Source organism: Glycine max, chromosome 16 (assembly GCF_000004515.6).
Source record: "Glycine max cultivar Williams 82 chromosome 16, Glycine_max_v4.0, whole genome shotgun sequence".
Classification (NCBI taxonomy): Eukaryota; Viridiplantae; Streptophyta; class Magnoliopsida; order Fabales; family Fabaceae; genus Glycine; species Glycine max.
Window position 1 is genome coordinate 25694349 of NC_038252.2, and position 19605 is coordinate 25713953.

A 19605-nucleotide genomic window follows, 5' to 3' on the forward strand; every position below is an offset into this window, starting at 1 on the left:
CAACGAAACAAAATCCTAAAAATATATGTTTGGATGAATACTCTAAGATAAGGGTTAGCTAAAAAACAACAAGGAAAGATCATGCATAAAATTTCATCAAAGAAGGAAATGGAGATACAATCCATGAACAAAAACATGCAAATGTTCATCAAAATGAAACTCATGTGAAAACAAGGATAATGAATTTTAAATGGAATCATGAAACTTTATCAAACATTTCAACATCCATTTTATAACCAAAGAAAGATGGAAAAACACATTTTGATCAAGGGTAAAGGTCTAAGAGAGACATTACCACTTCAAGAAAACAAGAACAAAAGGACAAGTTTTTGTTTTAAGGATAACTTTAAAATCAATTTCATATTTGAGAAAACGGAATCCCAAAACTAGAGAAATGTATGCAAAGGATTAAATCTTTCAAAACTGATTTCTCCCAATGAAGTAGTAAAACTTTCTATTTAGAACAAGGAAATTGTAACACCTCAAATCTTTTTCTGAAATATAGCTTTAAAATCATTTAAATAAAATATGTTGCGGAAAATGCATCATTAAATCTAGTTTCTATTTCTAAATAAAATATCTCAATGTATCTTTTACTTTGACAAAATAAGGAACATGTATATATATATATATATATATATATATATATATATATATATATATATATATATATATATATATATATATATATATATATATATATATATATATATATATATATATATATATATATATATATATTGCACTTGATTAAAGCATGTACGTGTAATTAAACCACTCTTGAATAAAGGGTATTATCCAAATGTGTTCTCTATAAAAAAATATTTCAAAAGTTGTTGTCATTTTTCTTCTGTCCTTATACAATGCTATAATAAAGTATAGATTATAAAGAAATAACTTGCACAAAATTAAATAATGATAAACTGAAAGAAATATGTAAACATATTGAGCCTCAATGACCCTTAAGATTTAAACATAAATGTATCGAAGTCATTACAATTGTTAGCAAGAAAATAAAGTATCCACTGCCCCTTAAAATATCACACTGTATCACCAAAAGGTTTAATACAATAAAATAGCATGACATTGAGTATAGAAATCTTCACACCCCAAATATACATCAAATAGAGAAAATGATCCTACACTCAGAGCAGTCACTACCCAAGACCCACAAGCTACCTAGGGCAAAGTAGTCATTTCCTTGGAAAGGTCACTCTTATCTCTCAAGCAATCTCATTCCTCATCAAACGAAACCATCTTTTCCTCAAATATCTCTTCATTGCAGACATCCCGATAGAAAGTAATCTCGGATGGCGTGAGATTCTCATCATTGCTGAAATCTCCCACATCTTGGTGAACTTCAACGGTTGTATCTCGATGGAAGGTAGATCTAGTAGGCCTCACATTGGCATCATGCCCGAAGAATTGCTAGGAAAACTGTAGCGGGTTGTCCGGCCATGCAAATCCAAAGTAAGCATAGTAGGAAATAATATGGTTAATATCACACCGAGGGGTATGCTCAAATGGGAAATGGTATGTAGCATTTGCCTCTATGGTGATTAGTGGCATCTAGGCTCATCTAAAAACAAAACATGGCGTCAGATGTATCCAAAGTGCGCACAGAAATGCCCCTCTTCCTCCACCGTGTAGCCGTGACGGTGGCTACTGATCCACATGAGCATCCTCCATGGATACTCCATGACCTCCCCCTAAAATTGGTGGTTGCGAGGGTGAGTCCTTCGCTTCTTAAATGCCACAAACAATAGAAAATAGAAAAACAAAATTAAAACATATAATCTACGTAACCACTATGTGTGGTTATCTAAAACATAACAATCTTGCATCCTAAGCGTGTAACTATCACACTTAATTCACAATAGGGCCCAATCATTGCCACCAATCCTCCTAGGTCTTGATGGTCTTACAAAATCATGTGGATGACAGTTGGGAGTGATTGCTACATACAGATACATCGTACACTAACACCTCATCTCCCAATTCAAAAAGCATAGTCTTGGAACCCATCATGAGTAGCAAAGTGAAGCCTGCAAGTTACCTGCACTAAATGAGTGCACCAAATGTCAGGTAGTCACCACTCATTAATTCTCCTAGATTCCACTAACTTCTCTGCCCATTATACCCTAATGTATATTTGTCTATCATCTACTTCCTTAACGTAATCTCACCTTCTCACAGAAGGAAATAGAACCATTGGTTCCTTACTCTATGTTCAATCCTCTTGAATCTTGCCACTACATCACGTGCGTAGTCCTCATACCACGTACATCAATGAGCATGTACAAACAAACAAATAGGAAAGAAAGACAAGGCTTAGGCCTACGTACTACTCACAGGAAACAATTGTGGCCCCTTTGCGGTAGAACCACTTGTAACACGCAAACAATTGGATAACATAACTATTGTAATTATAGCCATCTAAGCAAACATAAACAATTTGCCGAGGGTTGAACACCCCCAGACCCAAACCACAATGAGTACAAATAAAAATGACAATATGATGACACACACACACAAATATATATATGTGTGTGTGTGTGTGTGTGTGTGTGTGTGTGTTATATATATGTGTGTGTGTGTGTGTGTGTGTGTGTACAATGGAAAATAAATTTGCATGCCACAAATATTATTGCCGAAGTTCAAACTTTGTTCATCTTGTCATTCAATAATAATAATAATAATAATAAAATACAGGCATGCATTTCAATAATTTTATCAGCAAAGAATCATCACAATTTCAAAACATGCATCACTAATCAGATCTTGCAGTTATCTCAACAATATGATAGCAAATAAATCAAAAATTTCAGAAATAAATAATTCTAAGGTAATTTATACGGAGGCATGAATTCCAAAGTTAAGTTGTCTAAATTCTAAAATCACTTTGTCACTCAGTTTTACAAAGTTCTGTTCCTAACTTATTTTTAGTGCTCTCGGTGCTCTGGGAATTGGATTTTTGCAAATCATATATGTTATCCTATATTTTCAAACCTAAAAAACCCATTTTTGAGGTGAAAACTTTAATAAAAATAGTCCATAATGCTGTAACACTCAGTCTAATTTTGTGATAAATTTTCCTTTTTACAAAAGGTCCTTAAACTTATTTTATTCTTAACTTTTTCTATTTAAGTGAAATTTAAGGCTAACTCTATGTTTTAACATGCAAATAACACATTTTTTGGCATAAAAAACTCAAGGAAAGCAACTTGTTAACTCATTGGCAAGTGTACCAAATTTTTCACAAGTAGTAAAGTACTCAGAAGTCCAAGTGTCGAATCCACATGGACTTTATTTGTACTTAGATTAATGCAACCCAATTTAAAAACAATAGATAAAGAAGTTAAAATCAAGATAAAGAAATATAGTAGATAAGATAAAGATTTAAAGATAAAAATAGAAGATAAAAAAGGATAAAAGATTTAAATTAAAAGATGATAAAGATAGGAGATAAAAGATAAGATAAGAAAAGTATAAGATTGAGATAAAGATAAAAAAAGATAATGTTGGGACCTGACCTATCTTATTTGCTTAAGATGTATTATTTTAGATTTTTCTCAATCAACTTAGTGAATTTTTTCCTACCCACATTTGATAAAATACTTGCCCCTGATGTCTCACGATGACAAACCTATTTTACCTATCTATCTCCCAAATGTCTTTGCAAAGAGTCAATAGATAAAATGCATGAAGTTCTAATTCTAGATGTTTGCTTTGATGCATGGGCATAATGCAATCACTCTATGTCTAGCAATGATTTTACTAAGATACCTCTTCCTTTTAGTTATATTTGAAATTATCCTCTCTCGAGTGACTAATTCCTAAAACAGATAAATGCAAAACCTTCCATGTTTTTCTATTAAGGATTACCCTTTCTCGAGCACCTAACTCCTAAAGATGATGCAAGGATGAATAATGCATGAAATTAAAAGTAAGAAAAGATAATAGGAAAGAAAATACATGTTTGCATTAATAAATATGAAGTACACCATACATCGCTTGACTTTTTAGGCCTGCCAGACCCTAACTAAGGGTTTAGCCTCTCATGGCCATTGAGGACTTTACAATGAATGGGGTATAAGAACTGATAGAATAAGAGGGGTGAAAGAAAGAAATGGAGTAAATGATTTCCCCTACTAGAGATACTCAGGCTTAGGATGTATTCATTGTAGAGCTCTGAGTCTCTAGGGTTTTTGTTATGGTGTCATGGTTTGGCTCTCTATTTATAGCTACAAAAGTGGGCTTTGGGCCTTCATAGGCTCGCTTAGTGCGACCTCCCTCGCTCAACCCCACTGGATCGTGCGCTTAGCAGGCTCCTCTCGCTTAGCGCACTTTGTTTTGTTGGATCACTCGCTTAGCGTGTGCTATGCACTTAACGGGTTCTGTTTCTGTTGCGTGCACTTAGTGCGTGTTACGCACTTAGTGCCTTCTGTTTTGTCCACTTAGCGACCGTTGCATGTTGAGCGAGACACTGGACTGGGCCTTTATTGATTTCTTCTTTTTTCTTCGTTATTTCCTACTTTTTTCTATTAGCACCTCCAGTTTTTATATCTGTAGTCAAAATTCAACGAAACATAAATTCTTTAATATTTAAGCGCAAATAACTGCTAAATAATTATTTTTAAAGACAGTTTTGCTTTATTTTCTAATGTCAAAGTATAATTATTTAGCAGTTATCAAAATCCCCCAAATTAAAACTTTGCTTGTCCCTAAGTAAATCAGAATAAAAGCAGACTCTGAATGCTCCAACACTGTCAATGGCTACAATTTCTTAGATTCTTTCAATTGGTTCTTTCTGCATTTGTCATAGTCTCACAATGGAAGCACAAACAACATTGAGATGAAAATGGTTAGTATCATAAATCAATCAAGTTTGGCTTACCTCACTTTCCTCACAAGGTTAGTGTTTCTCTCTACGCACAAGTGTTTGGGGTGAGTGTTTGAAATGTCTATGACCTGCAATTAAGATTTCCAAATTTTGCACTTCATCTCAGTTAAAGATGAGGCCTTGCTAAACAAGAAATCATGGTTTTTCTGGGATTTCAAAAATTAAGGTTATAAGAGAGCATTCATCCTAGAAAAACTTTCCCTTATTCTGCCTAGGCTTATTTAGCCTTTATTATTCTAACAACACTTTTTCTTAGCATTTATGACACCTCTCTTTTTCTCTGCCCTTATTTTTTTTTGAAAAAGAACAAACTTTGGGCTTACAAACTTCTGAGGGTGTCCTATTGTGTGTTGTTCTACTTTTCTGAGGCAATTTCCCTTAGCAATCCCCCAAATTATGGACTTATCATGACTTGAAACCCTTATGCTCTCTTAGAACCCTAAAACAAGGTCAAGGATATAAAAAAATTAGGCTCAAGGGTTTATCCAAACAAATCATCATTAATTTTTGGCTCAATAAGGGTGCAAGGGATAAATTCATTAAGGTTGGCTTTTTGGCTGAGTAGCAAAAATAAAAAGAAACATGGCCTTGATCATATCCACCTCATGTAACTAATCTAACAGTCTAAGAATGATTCAAAACTAGGAACTTTTAAAACAGACGTTCTCTCCCAATTTAAGTTCACACAGCTCACCGGGACAAGATAAAGTTATCGGCTTACCGAACCATGATTTCTTTCCACTAAGATAACCTTTTCTCTCTTTGTGATTCATGTGTCACTGCTTGACTGACTCTTGCTTCTAAGAACCCAGCATTTTCACAATTGTCATGTAGCATTTCAAGTGTTTGAGTCCTTTCAAAAAAAGCTTAAAAAAATGACTTCACAAGTTATCACGCAATTTTTATTTAATAATTGAATTTAAGCTAGTGAAATTAGAATGCACAAAATAAAAATAAATAAAAGAAATAACACAATTATCCTAAAAAAACAAATTGCAACTAACTAAAAGAAAGATAGGGTAAGAAATCCTGGGTTGCCTACCAGTAAGCGCTTCTTTAACGTCATTAGCTTGATAAGTCAAATGCCTTCAAGGTGGCATGAAGGTCACATAAAACACATCTTCCTTGTATTTTTGCCTTTTAGCTAGAGACACCACGAAACTCATATATTGTGGAAGCAACTTCCACATTATTGCAAGAGAAGTGGTAGCGATCAAGGAAAGAATGACACTTAAGGCTTTCTCATGTTCTCTATGCCTTTCTTCCTTGACAATCAGTTGATGAGGAGGGGTATTGACTTGGAGAATACTTTCTTGTTGAATTTTTACTTGTGGGTACTTCTCCCATTGTTGTGCTTTCTCCTCACTTTTCTCTTCATCTTTTTCTTTAGAGTCATCCTCTTCTATAAGGCTTTCCTTATGAGCTTCAACCTCTACAAAGTTTTCTTCTTTTCTGGCCACAAATTTAGTCACTTTTTCAGCTAGCTTACCAACTTGAATTTCTAGACTTTTAAATGCTCGTTGAGTAGATTCAGTGACTTCCTTGTATTGCATCGACAAATTATCCATATTAGAAGTTCTTTCTTATTCATATTGGTTGTAGGGTTGTAACTCTTGCTCCCACTGGTAATTTTTCATGGAGTAGCTCTTGCCAACTTGAATTTCCTGGTTTTGCATTGAGTTTTGATTAGCTGTAGAGGTAGCATGGTATGACGCGAATTCAGTGAACACACTTTCAAGAGTAGGAGTTCTTTCTTCTTCATATTGATTGTAAGGGTGTAACTCCTGTCCCCACAAAGAATTTTTCATGGAGTAGAGATTGGAATATGCAAATAATCAAGTATGAAAAACAAATTCCCTGGAAACGGCGCCAAAAACTTGTTAACTCATTGACAAGTGTACCAAATTTGTCACAAGTAGTAAAGTACTCAGAAGTTAGAGTGTCGAATCCACAGGGACTTTGTTTGTACCTAAATTAATGCAACCCAAATTAAAAACAATTGATAAAGAAGTTAAAATAAAGATAAAGAAATATAGTAGATAAGATAAAGATTTAAAGATAAAAATAGAAGATAAAAAAAGATAAAAGATTTAAATTAAAAGATATAAAGATAGGAGATAAAAGATAAGATAAGAAAAATAAAATATTAAGATAAAGATAAAAAAAGATAAATTCAAGATGTGATAATGTTGGGACCTGACCTGCCTTATTTGCCTAAGATGTATTAATTTAAATTTTTCTTTATCAATTTAGTGACTTTTTACCTACCCACATCTATTAAAATACTTGCCCCTGATGTTTGACGATGGCAAGCCTATTTTACCTATCTAACTCCCAAATGTCTTTGCAAAGAGTCAATAGATAAAATGTATGAAGTTCTAATTCTAGATGTTTGCTTTGATACATGAGCCTAATGCAATCACTCTATGTCTAGCAATGATTTTATTAAGATACCTCTTCCTTTTAGTTCTATTAGAAATTACCTTCTCTCGAGCGACTAATTCCTAAAACAGATGCATGCAAAACCTTCCTTGTTTTTCTATTAAGGATTACCCTTTCTCGAGCACCTAACCCCTAAAGATGATGCAAGGATGAATAATGCATGAAGTTAAAAGTAAGAAAGGATAATAGGAAAGAAAATGTCTATTTGCATTGATAAATATGAAGTACACCATACATCACTTGACTTTTTAGGCCTGCCAGACACTAACTAAGGGTTTAGCCTCTCATGGCCATTGAGGGCTTTATATTGAATGGGGTATAAGAACTGATAGAATAAGAGGGGTGAAAGAAAGAAAGGGAGTAAATGATTTCCCCTACTAGAGATACTCAGGCTTAGGATGTATTCATTGTAGAGCTCTGAGTCTCTGGGGTTGTTGTTGTGGTGTCGTAGTCTGGCTCTTTTATTTATAGCTGCAAAAGTGGGATTTGGGCCTTCGTAGGCTCGCTTAGTGTGACCTCCCTCGCTCAGTGCCACTGGATCGTGCACTTAGCAGGCTCCTATCGCTTAGCGCACTGTGTTCTGTTGGATCACGTGTTGTACACTTAACGGGTTCTGTTTCTGTTACGCGCGCTAAGCGCCTTTTTTTTGTCCACTTAGCGACTATTGCACACTGAGCGAGACACTGGGCTGGGCCTTTTTTGATTTCTTCTTTTTTTCTTCGTTATTTCCCACTTTTTGCTTTTATCACCTACAATTTTTATATCTGCAGCCAAAATTCAACGAAACATCAATTCTTTAATATTTAAGGGCAAATAACTACTAAATAATCATTTATAAAGACAATTTTTCTTTATTTTCGATTATCAAAGTACAATTATTTAGCAGTTATCACAACTCAGTACACAAATTCATGACATGATAGCAAGCACAAAAATTTCAAAACATGTTCAAGGAAGTTGAACAACAAGCATAGGATTCAAGAGTTTGATTGACCCCCCCTTACCTCTTGCTAACTCATGAAATCTTGAAGGAAGAATTAAGCATGTTCAGTTTTCAAGGTTTTCCTTCATGAGTAAAACAAAATGACAATTTTAGGTTATTAGAGAAGCTAGAACAAGAGAATGAATCAAGTCTAGGATGAAGAATGGAACTCATTTACCAAAGCTTGATGGATCAATGGCTCAAGAATACTAGGAAGAAGCTTGGAAGAAGAATAAGCAAAATTCAACTCTCCTCCCTCAAGATAGAACTCGTGCAAAAATGGTGAATGAAGGGTTTCAGTTTTTTCTCACAATGAACAAGAAGATAAGGCATAGGGTTCAAGGTGACAAGGCTTTTTGACACTTGAATGGCCCCTTGGCTGACCATTTTGAACGTGGCACTTCATGCCACAAACGGGTAGTTTTGCTTTTTGCAAAACTATCAAAAATGGAAGGGATACGATTTGCCAAAAATGGATATTTTCACTTTTTACCAAAACTAGTAAATCTTATCTTAATTGCCTTGGTTATTGCACTAATCTCCCTAAAAATAAATGTACCCAAAGTCAACCTCACACAGAGAACACTCTCATACATAATTAAATTATACCGCTGCTCAGTGCACGGTACAATTTCGATAAGATGGAATTTTTGTTTAGACATTTTCCAAATTTTTGCGAACTGACTAAACAAATTATTTAAACTAAAATAAATATAACTAACACTAAAGTTATACAATTAATATTATATAGATAATAAATTAAATCTTATATGCATATAATAAAATTACATAGTGCAAAGTTTCTATTATCTAGTCCTTAGCAGTGCAATTTCACGTGTGTAGAAAAATAAATTGAGAAGGAAATTTCAAGGTGTTATAGAAATCACTAAACCATTTTACCATTTTTAGAAATAAGTTCTAAAATATCATAAAGAAAAAACATCACATGCATCATGTAGGGCTACCGATGCTTAGTTAATCCTTATGTTTTATAGTTGTTTGATACTATGTGGTATTGATTGTTGATGATAATTGCCTTGTTGGTATTTGTATCCTTTTGTGTGTTGCTTATGCATAGGATTATTGTATGCAAAAATAAACCCTCTTAATAAAAGATATTTAAAACACTTAAGACACTTATGCCTCTTAGTGGAAAAGGCGGGGAGTTTCCCCTAAGTTTTAAGATGGGATATTTTCCTTATGTTTCCAAAAAGGATTTTAAGCAAAGGTTACAAGTTTATGAAATAGGATAAAACCTTTCTCGATACCAGTCACGTTCAAGAGCTCCACACTAGACATATAACAATGTGTAGAAGGGTTAAGGATCCTCTATGTCACCAAGGAGTAATGGGTTTTCAAAAAGGTTATGAAAGAATTTTTCAAAGGAAAGTTATGATCCTAAGAAAGGGGCTAAGAGGCACCTTAGAGGTGAGTGACAGGGACCGTGACCCTGACACTCATGGGGAAAAATAGGTTCTTGACATAGAAGAACAAGTCATGAGTCTCTTCCTTATAATAGAGTGGTATTTCACCCACTTAGACCTTCGGGTTAATAAAAGGTTGAGAGGGATGCCTCTAGATGCTAGTTTAGCCGAATGATGGAATACATGATGGAAATGAGACCTAATAATAAAGATAATACATACTACATAATGCATAAACAAACTAGGAATGCTGATATGCATGATGTATGAATGTCTTCTATGTTATTATATATGAGGGGTCATGAGTCTAGTTGTTAGGTGAGGGATGCAAGGTAAATCTATACATTAGTTGGGGATGTGTGTATCTGGAAACTACCCTTAGAGGTAGGAGAAGGGTTAGACCCATAGAAAGTTAATGTAAAATATCCAGAAAGGTATGGCAGATGCTATGCCTCACAAAGAGAGGTGATGTAAGAGTCGGGCAAGTCAAGTAATGGAAAGGTTATGTATGTTCCCATCCAATGTTATAGTGAAGTGAGACCCTAGTGAGTGGTGAAAAGTTACAGGCATGTTAGGTGTCTCAGTACACCAATGGCCTATCTTGTGATTTTTAGTTTTCCTTTTCTGTTCCTAAGCCTATGTTTGTTAATGTGATTCATTAGAAACTTAATTAAACACCCTAATTCACCTTTAAAGCCCTAGAATGAATCATGTGACTTAGCTTTAAATAGATGATTGTAGATAGTGCTTCATTAATTGAGTTCCTTAGTTGGGGATTTCATGTTTGGTCTCTTGCTTACATTCTCCCTCTTTTGATAATGATAAAATTATTCCTTTATCTTGAAATCCAATAGTAGACAAGTGCCTTCAATCTTTAGCTTTTTGAACCACTTGTTAATTGGAACTCACATTGAGTAGAATTATTTGATGTGATTAATCAACTTGTTAATTAAATGCTTGACATGATTGACCGATCCCCCTACTTATATATGTTATCTTGACACTATCTCTAGTAAATATAAAACTTGGGTTTTTCCTAATAGTCAAGAGGTGTATTTCAAAAGGTAGTAGAATGTATCTTGACTCTTAGAGTTCTACTACCATAGTGAGATCAGTGGAAAGGCGAGACAATTAAAGTCCACTAAGTCACATTTATAAATGGAGTCATGAACCACCCTTGTATAAAGTGGTCTTTGTGAAAAGAGACAGTATCACCCAAGTGAGGGGGAGATCATGTAATGAGAAGAATTTTTCAAGTTCACCCAGAAAACTTGTAATTAAGAGGGTTTCTCAAGTTTTTTAGAAAACTTGTAACGGGAAGGGTTTTTTTTTTCTTTTCAATTTTGTATGCAAAACTTATAATTTTATTTAAGATGGAAAATACTTGTTAAAATGTTCCCATATATAGATCTAAGCAAGAAGTGTCAAATCGTATTATATTTGTGTCTTTCGCTATTTATAGTTATAATATTTGTGTGATCCATCCTTTGATCCTTGTTACTATGTAAAGGGGGTTTCCACAAAACACAAGTCATAGTATCTCACAATATCTCTAATTAAATAACTACAAGTAACTATAATATCTTTTCTAAAGTTGATATTCATTTCATCATGGATAGAATTCTAGTCCTTTGTTTTAGATGGGTTATTAGTATGAAAGCTTCAAATATCACTACTAGAGCAAACACATTTAACATCAGTTTTTGAAGGCATACTATATTAGTTCTAGAACTGATGTTGTTCAACATGATATTAAATGTACGTAGATTCTACATCAGTTCCTCCCCGAACCTGATGTAGGAAGTGACACATTCTACATGTGTTAAGCCTCTCACAACATCAATTATTAACATAATGGATGTAGAAAGTGTCACTTTACATCAGTTTTGGTAATAATGGATATAAAATGTGATTTTCTTTTTTATAAAAAAGAAATTATGTTTTATATTCATCGTTCATATTTAGAATTGGTTCATAACTCAACTACAATTAAAATTTAACATTTCTATGAGTAAAAGCACTATCTTTGTCAATTTAAACTCAATGGAAACCCCTGCTTTTATGTATTCCCATAACTACACATAATCACGATCAAAGAAATTCATTGTTTTCCACTGCACACATAAAAAACAAATTTTCAACACAAAGGGTCAATCTTTTAGCACCTTCAAGGACTTCGAAGGTCTCAATGACCCAAACGATAAAGTTATGTTCTAGAACAAACAAATAACATAAAAAGAAAAAATGGAAGAGCCCCCATACCCCTTGGTGCTAAACTTGAAAGTGCTTTGAGCGAGGAGAGTAAATAGCTCACTTTTTGAACTCAAACCAAGAGTCTAGCAAACATTTTACAAGAAGAGAGAAGATGAGTTTTTAATCTTAAAATCGTGAAGAAATGATGAAGAGAGTTAAGGTTTCTAGGCTACTTACTCAAGAACTCTAACACCAAAATGCATGGAAAGGTAACAATTTGGTCACACCAAGACAAGAGAAGAGAGAAAATGACCCTCTCCCCTCTTAATTAGATGAAAACGGTGAATCACTCTAGGTTAGGGTCTCATGTTTTGCTTTTATTTTGGGTCCCAAACCCGAATAGGGTAGGGCCCACATGTCCTAGGTGTCATGTTTAGAGGTTAATTGATAATTAGGCTCTTAATCTATCTCAATTTATCCTTCAATTGAATCTAGGTTATGTCTAGATAACTATTCTAGTCTTAATTAGTTTTAATTAAAGTTCTAACTTGATTAGTGTTAATTAATTTAATTAAGGTGCTAGAGTCCTTAATCACTTAGGTAATCTATTTCATTAATTTGATACGCTCTAGATTCATTAAAATACTAATAAAGCTTATTAGAGTCTAATTCTAGTTTTTAAACAAAAGTTGTAGTCCATTTACAACTTTGTCATTAATGAGTTGACTAGCGACTCCTTCCCTTTTACTCTAGTTGATTGTCATCAACTTTAGTTAATTTTCTCTAATTTTAAGCGAAAAATAGTTTTTTCTTAATGGTTTTCATTATTTTTAGAGTACCTTAGGCTACTAAATGAATTAATTTGATTTAATTAAATTTTCCAGTATTTTATTTTAAAACTATTACAACATATTTCCAATTATTTATTTATTATTTTTCTTAGTGTTAAATTTTTAGGATGTTACACAAACACTAAAAGCAATGAACTTCCATACCTTAGTCTTCAAAATCTTGCTTAGTTTTATAAAGCCAACAACCAAAGTCCTAGGCAATATTGCTATCAAAATAATATTAAGTCAGTTAGCAACATGGACATATGGTATCACTATCAATATAGCACAATCAAAGAACTCAATATCAAAATGAGCATAATGAGATCAAACAACTCAGTATCAAAACAAGAAAATAAGAATGAGAATCCCATCACGAGAAAGCGAGAGAAAATAGTATTTGTGACGGTGATGATGATGACAACGGCAAGGATTTGTGATGGCAACATTGACGACAAGGAATTCGAGACAGACAAGGATCACACCTTGCAAAAGAGAGAAAAAGAGAGAACAAATAGTGTTAACAGGGACATCAAGGGAAAGGGGTTGTGATGGTGAGGGCAAGGGCTTTGAGAGGGAGGGTTTTGAGACATAACGTTTCAAGATGTTAGGGTGAGGAGACTGATAACGACAATAGGGTTCAAGAGAGAAAGGTTTTCAAATACAAGGATGAGCAAAGTAAATGAACAGATACTATTTTTTAAGATTTAAAAGTAAATTCAACATCAATTTCTATAAAATTGATGTTAAAATCTCACATAAATAATATGCATATAATTACAAATTTGTCATTGTATCACTTTCTACATAATTTTTTTAACAACAAATGTAGAAGCCACGATACCAAATGTACTTCGTGTAGTAGTGTATGGAGTGCTAATAATCTAACAACTCTTTTATTGGGGTTGTAGGATTATAAGGGTTGGTACTCATTGTTAATTTGTTAGGGGAATGATGACAAAAATGAGATAGCAATATGTAGAATAATTTATTGATAAAAGCAGCTAGGAAACACCAAAGTCATGGAACTACAACTTTGCATTGGACAAGAATCTTGATCTAACCCAATAGCTGTAGTTGTTAGTACACGTGAATGCATAACTGCACTTTTCCCGAAAACAATGCCTGCCTGATTGTTAAAAATCTATTGTAGTTTTTGCATTCATGGTGTATCAAGTTTTGCATATTCATTGTTTTACATATTTTTTATAATGTACTATTTCGCATCATCATTCTTATCATAATATGTGAACTGTAGGGAGGCCACAATTGTGTCTATGACTTTGGTAGTTGGAGCAAATCTTCTTAATGGTAGTTTATCGATTTATTTTCTCTTTATTTATATAAAGTTGATACTTCTAACTTCTGAAATTGAAAAACATGAAGTTTTGCGCAAATGTTCTTTCTTATTTTTCTATGATGGTTTTGTTTTCCATTTGTCAGGTTTAAAGAAGTCAGGAATAAGCATTTTCTTGATTATAGGGATTATGGTAGTGCGGTTCATAATTTCACCTATCTTGGGTATTTTGATTGTTAAAGCAGCATATTATTGGGGATTCATTGGATCGTATTCGTTATATCAATTTGTTCTTATGCTTCAATATGCGCTTCCACCTGCAACAATTGTAGGTATGATGACTTTCTCTATTTTTAAGTTATCCTCTATGAGATGCCTTTTGCCCTGTAATTCTTTTTTTATGACCTACGTGCTCCATCGCTTTGTTATAAAATTTTCTTTGTTCTGAAATGTAAAATTAAACGTAAATGGATAGGTTGTAGGTGTAGTATATATTGCGTTTTTATTTAGGATGTATGTCTAGATTATTTTTTGGATTGCATCATGAATGCATATTCTATGAAGTTCCATTTTTTGCACGCTTTTCACGTCTTGCATGTATGTTTCGATAGCTCTTTAGACCTGAACTTGTGGTTTTATGTTTTGAATAACCGTCTTGGAGTTATAGATTTTATAATTAAAACTTGTGTCCGATGTGAGCAATTATTCTATATAAATTAAGTAGGCCAGAATCTATTATTTATTTCTTTCATGTTATTTTTTTTGTATTATCTTTCCTACTTTAGAAGGTAGTGTACATATTTTACATGTGTGTTGGTAATTGATCTAAACTTGGTAGGTACTGTTGCCCAGATGCTCGGGAATGGTGAGAGTGAATGTTCTCTTATCATGATATGGACATATTTCATTGCAACATTTAGTCTCACTCTTTGGTGCACCTTCTTCATGTGGATGTTGGAGGTATAGACTAAAATTAATCATGGGTTTCTTTTGCCAAACGGGAATCATATACAGTATGTATGTAAGATCAAATTGTTTTGAAATATAAAAAAAATGATTTGTAATTGTTGCATAACAATTTGGAGAACATTTGTAAGAGTGTCTTGTCATTATTTTTCATTTCCTTTTGTGTTGCACCTTTTTATTTTTTATTTTTACATGTTTCACCTTTCTATGTCATCTATTTGTTTCCTTTTTCTTGATAATCTAATAATCTGTTTGCCTAAACTCTCAAGTCTCAAGCCACGCGTCTTAGTTAATGACAATTTGATTTTAACATTTTCTATCATTCCACTATAAAATTTCATTCTTATTAGGACAGTTTGGAAAAACATCAATAAGTTATTCAAAGTTACTTTATGTTAAAAATATTTATGAAAGTGTTTAGGAGAACTTACAAAAATATCTTATGATTGGTCAATAAAATTTAGCTTAGTTTCATAAATTATTTAACATAGTTTAGGAATAACTCATGTGAAGCTTATGACAAAGATTCATATCTTGGAACCCCCACATAAGCCAAAAAAATATATAACACGCGTGTTTTTTTTTCTTTCTTCAAATTTAATGTCATTTTATTCATTTTCACTCCCTAATTAATTATTAGTCCCACGGATACTTTTTATAAGATTCAATTTACTAATTTATTAGAATTAAAGAAATATTCACAAAAAATTACAAGTAAAGAAATTAGCTAATAAAATTAGTAACATTATACTTGTCTTCAATTTATATATTTTTTTCAAAATCACCTCTAAAATTTATTAGACATACTTTTATTCTTTTAAAAAATAATTTTTAGTTCCAAGTCTTCAAATTTCTTTCATTATTTTTTTTTTTCAAAGGCCAAAAGAAAATATATTAACACCACAAAAAGTGAACTACTGCACAAGACGTGCTAGTCCACCAAGGTCCAAACGATTACAGAAAAAACAAGAAAACAAAGCCAATTAAGACTCTAGCCCCATCCATCATAATAACCCCACAATATTACCCCTCCCCATTACATGAAAACCAGATCATGAAATAAATACATCTACAATATATCAGTACACAACTTGGCCTTGTCAATATACCAGAATACTATTTAATTCATTTTCGTACACTGCTCAATATTAGTCACTTCTCCTTCTCAAGGCATTGCACTGGACTATTCAACCAGTCCCCAAGTAAGTAACAAATCCCTTCTTCCTTTCTTTTAACCATTGTTGAAATTGCTATAAATTTCTAAAATATTTTTAAATATAATATGTATGAAAATAGTAGAATATGCTAGATCTATAGTGTGTATGAATATGGTAAAACAATCTAGAACTATAATGTATATGAATATGGTAGAACAATTTAGAACTATAAGTGTATGTATAAGATAGAAGAATGTAGAACTATCATGATACTAATCTATCATGAAAACTCTAGAAAGACATAAAGTAATGTAGAAACATTCACCACCATTGAGAGGTTGGTGACTTGAACCTATAAATATGCAATTGGTATGTTGTAATTGATCATCCAAGAAATCAATGACATAGACTTCTTTCTAAAACAATTCTCTAAAACTATCAACTATCATCTAATCAACTATCAGCAGTGGCATCAGAGCTACGTTCGGTCATACATTGGGCGTAGTTATATTACCTACCTACCATTCCAAAATCCTCCCAACTACTTCAAAAATTTCCTTTGTACTATTAACCCACTCCAATAATATTTTTTTTCTAAGCTATGGATAACACTACTCAATCGTTAACTATTTTTGTCCCTATCTTCAATGGTGAAAATTATGATTTCTGGCGTGTTAAAATGGAAACATATTTTTCATCTCAAGATTTATGGGACATAGTAGAAGAAGGCTTCACCGTTCCCGCGGATACTTCAGCTCTTAATGCATCTCAAGAAAAAGAGTTGAAGAAAAATAAACAGAAAAATTCAAAGGCGTTGTTCACCTTGCAACAAGCGGTGACTGATCCAGTTTTCCCAAGAATTATGGGAGCTAAGACTGCCAAAGAAGCATGGAACACATTGCATGAGGAGTTTCAAGGAAGTGTTAAGGTACGTGCCGTTAAACTTCAATCTCTAAGAAGAGATTTTGAACTATTGAATATGAAGGAGTCTGAGACAGTTAAAGAAATAGTTAATCAGATGAGAGCTTTTGGGGAAGATATTCTTGACAAAAAAATTGTTGAGAAAATTCTAATTACTATGCCCCAAAAGTTTGACCCAATCGTGACAACGATTGAGGAAACCAAAGATCTGTCCACTCTATGAGAGACAGAACTTGTGGGCTCTCTTGAAGCATATGAGCAAAGACTGTATAGGCATAAAAAAGATACACTTGAAAATGTCTTCCAATTAAAGTTTAAATTTCAGCCCCAAAACAAAGAAAATGGAGGAAAGAAAAATTATGGAGAAACTTCCAGAAGAAGAGAAGGTTCTAGGAATTTCCTTAAGAACAAAACAGATAAAAATCCTCCATGCAATATATGCAAAAAGCAAGGCCACGCAGAAAACAATTGTTGGTTCCGTAATATGCCACAATGCAACCATTGCAAGAAGTTCGGGCACATAGAGAAAAATTGTCGCAATAAAAATAGGCATCAAGCCAATATCGCAGAGGAGCATGATCAAGAACAATGTATGTTCTATGCCACTCAAGACTCAATAAAAGAAAGGGGAGGAAGCTGGTACTTGGATAGTGGATGTAGCAATCACATGGCCAAGGATGAAACTATTTTCAAAAGCATTAATGAGTCTGTCAAAGTCAAAGTTCGACTGGGAAATGGAAGTGTGGTTGAATCAAAAGGCAAAGGCACTGTCATGGTGGAGATAGATAAAGGTACGCAACTCATCCAGGAATGACAATATACGGCCAATACAAAAGACGCAACGTACAAATATAAATGCCGCTAAATTTAACTTAAAGAATACCTTAAAATTTTGGTTAAAGATTTCATCTATTTGGACAAATACTTCGCCCCCACAACCGATGGCAAAAAAATCGTAATATAAGTTAAATATATTTTTCATACTTATAAAATAAATTATTTTAATTTGCATTTTCTTATGTTCAATTTTATTACATTACATGTCATTAATGAATAGTGAGGATATGTTATTAAGTAATGATGTTACTCTTGGTTAACCTATCATATTATCACTTGATCGATAATGTGGTATATACTCTATTTGCCTATCACGTCATCACTTAATGGATCATCGTAAACGATAAGCATTAAAACAGAACATAAAACAATATCTGATTGTAAAATAAAATAAAATGTAGAGTAGATAGTAAAATCAAAATGAGTTATTTTATATTATGAAAAACATATTTAAGTTTATATTATTGATAAAATCCTCACATAAAGCAAAGTTTAAATGAACAAACACGGGTTGACACAAGAGGTAGCGACTTGTGTCTCTTTATCAAATAATATAGAATTTGAATCCTGGTCTTGGATATGAAATAAATCATGTTGAAAGGAAAATACCCATATTATGTGAGCTCATAGTCCCCGATGGATATTAATCATTGCTTCTGACAGTAATTATTTTGTATCAATATCATGGTTGGAAAAAAAATAACATATAACTATTTTATATTTTTTAAATTGGAAGAACTTTAAGTTTTTCACTTTTATACAATATAAAAAATTATTAGGACAATTCATTAAAAATGCAAAAATTACAATAAAAAATGCAAAAAATATTCAACTACCCTTCTGTATAAAAGAAGAATTTATTATTTTAAAAAGATGACAAAACATCTATTATCCTTAAAATATAAGATGCCGTGTTATTTTCAAATTTGAAATTTAGTTAATTGTAATTTTTTAATTTATGCTTTTATACTACACTTGAATGAATAATCTTTATCTCTTTATTATTTTAAATATTTTTAAAATGTATATAAATTCTAAAAAGATTCATTCATCCAATTCCAACACTCAACAATCTTTCTAGATGATATTGATCAATATATAAGACATCAAACCCCAACCTTTTCATAAAAAAATGAATGATTTGATGTCACCAATTCTCATGATGCACTTCAGAGTTCAAAAAGCCTTCATGCTTTTACGTTTCATGTTTTATTTTTTGTGTGTAAGTTTCCAAAAATTCACTACTAAAAAATGGGTTTTTACAACACACTTTCTAAGACAGTTATCTTAAAATCATCTTAGAATGTCAAATGATGGCAATTTTGTAAATAAAAAGAAATGTACAATGATGGTTTTATAAAAACCGTGTTAGAAATTGAGTGTTCAAAGACGGTTTTCTTAAAACTGTCTTTGAAATAAGTCTCACTCTAACGCATATATATACACCCTCTTTTTATTTCTCCCGTTTCTGTTTCGTCTTCTCCTTCCACTACAGAGCATTTTACTACCTTACACTCTCTTTCTTTCCTCACTACTCCACTCTCTTTCTTTCTTTCTTTCCCTTATTAACCTCTGTCAGCCATCATTGCCATGCACTGTCATGGCTCGTCGCTATAGTCACCACCGTCACAGCTCGCCATCGATGTTGTCGCT

The 19605-nt window shown here is 32.8% G+C and overlaps 1 protein-coding gene across 6 annotated transcripts in view; it reads left to right on the forward strand.

Annotated features, from left to right (window-relative positions):
- LOC100804439 (protein PIN-LIKES 3) overlaps positions 1-15269 on the forward strand; it is a 52472-nt gene extending 37203 nt beyond the window's left edge. The window contains exons 9-11 of one of the 6 annotated variants that reach the window (XM_006599200.4): positions 14033-14085; positions 14218-14403; positions 14924-15262. In XM_006599200.4, the coding sequence (XP_006599263.1) occupies positions 14033-14085; positions 14218-14403; positions 14924-14940 (256 nt within the window). In that variant the 3' untranslated portion in view covers positions 14941-15262. Of the gene's footprint in view, positions 1-14032; positions 14086-14217; positions 14404-14909 lie in introns of all 6 variants that reach the window. The other 5 variants (XM_006599199.4, XM_003548747.5, XM_006599201.3 and 2 more) reach the window with 5 other exon arrangements.
- Positions 15270-19605: the final 4336 nt, after the last annotated feature.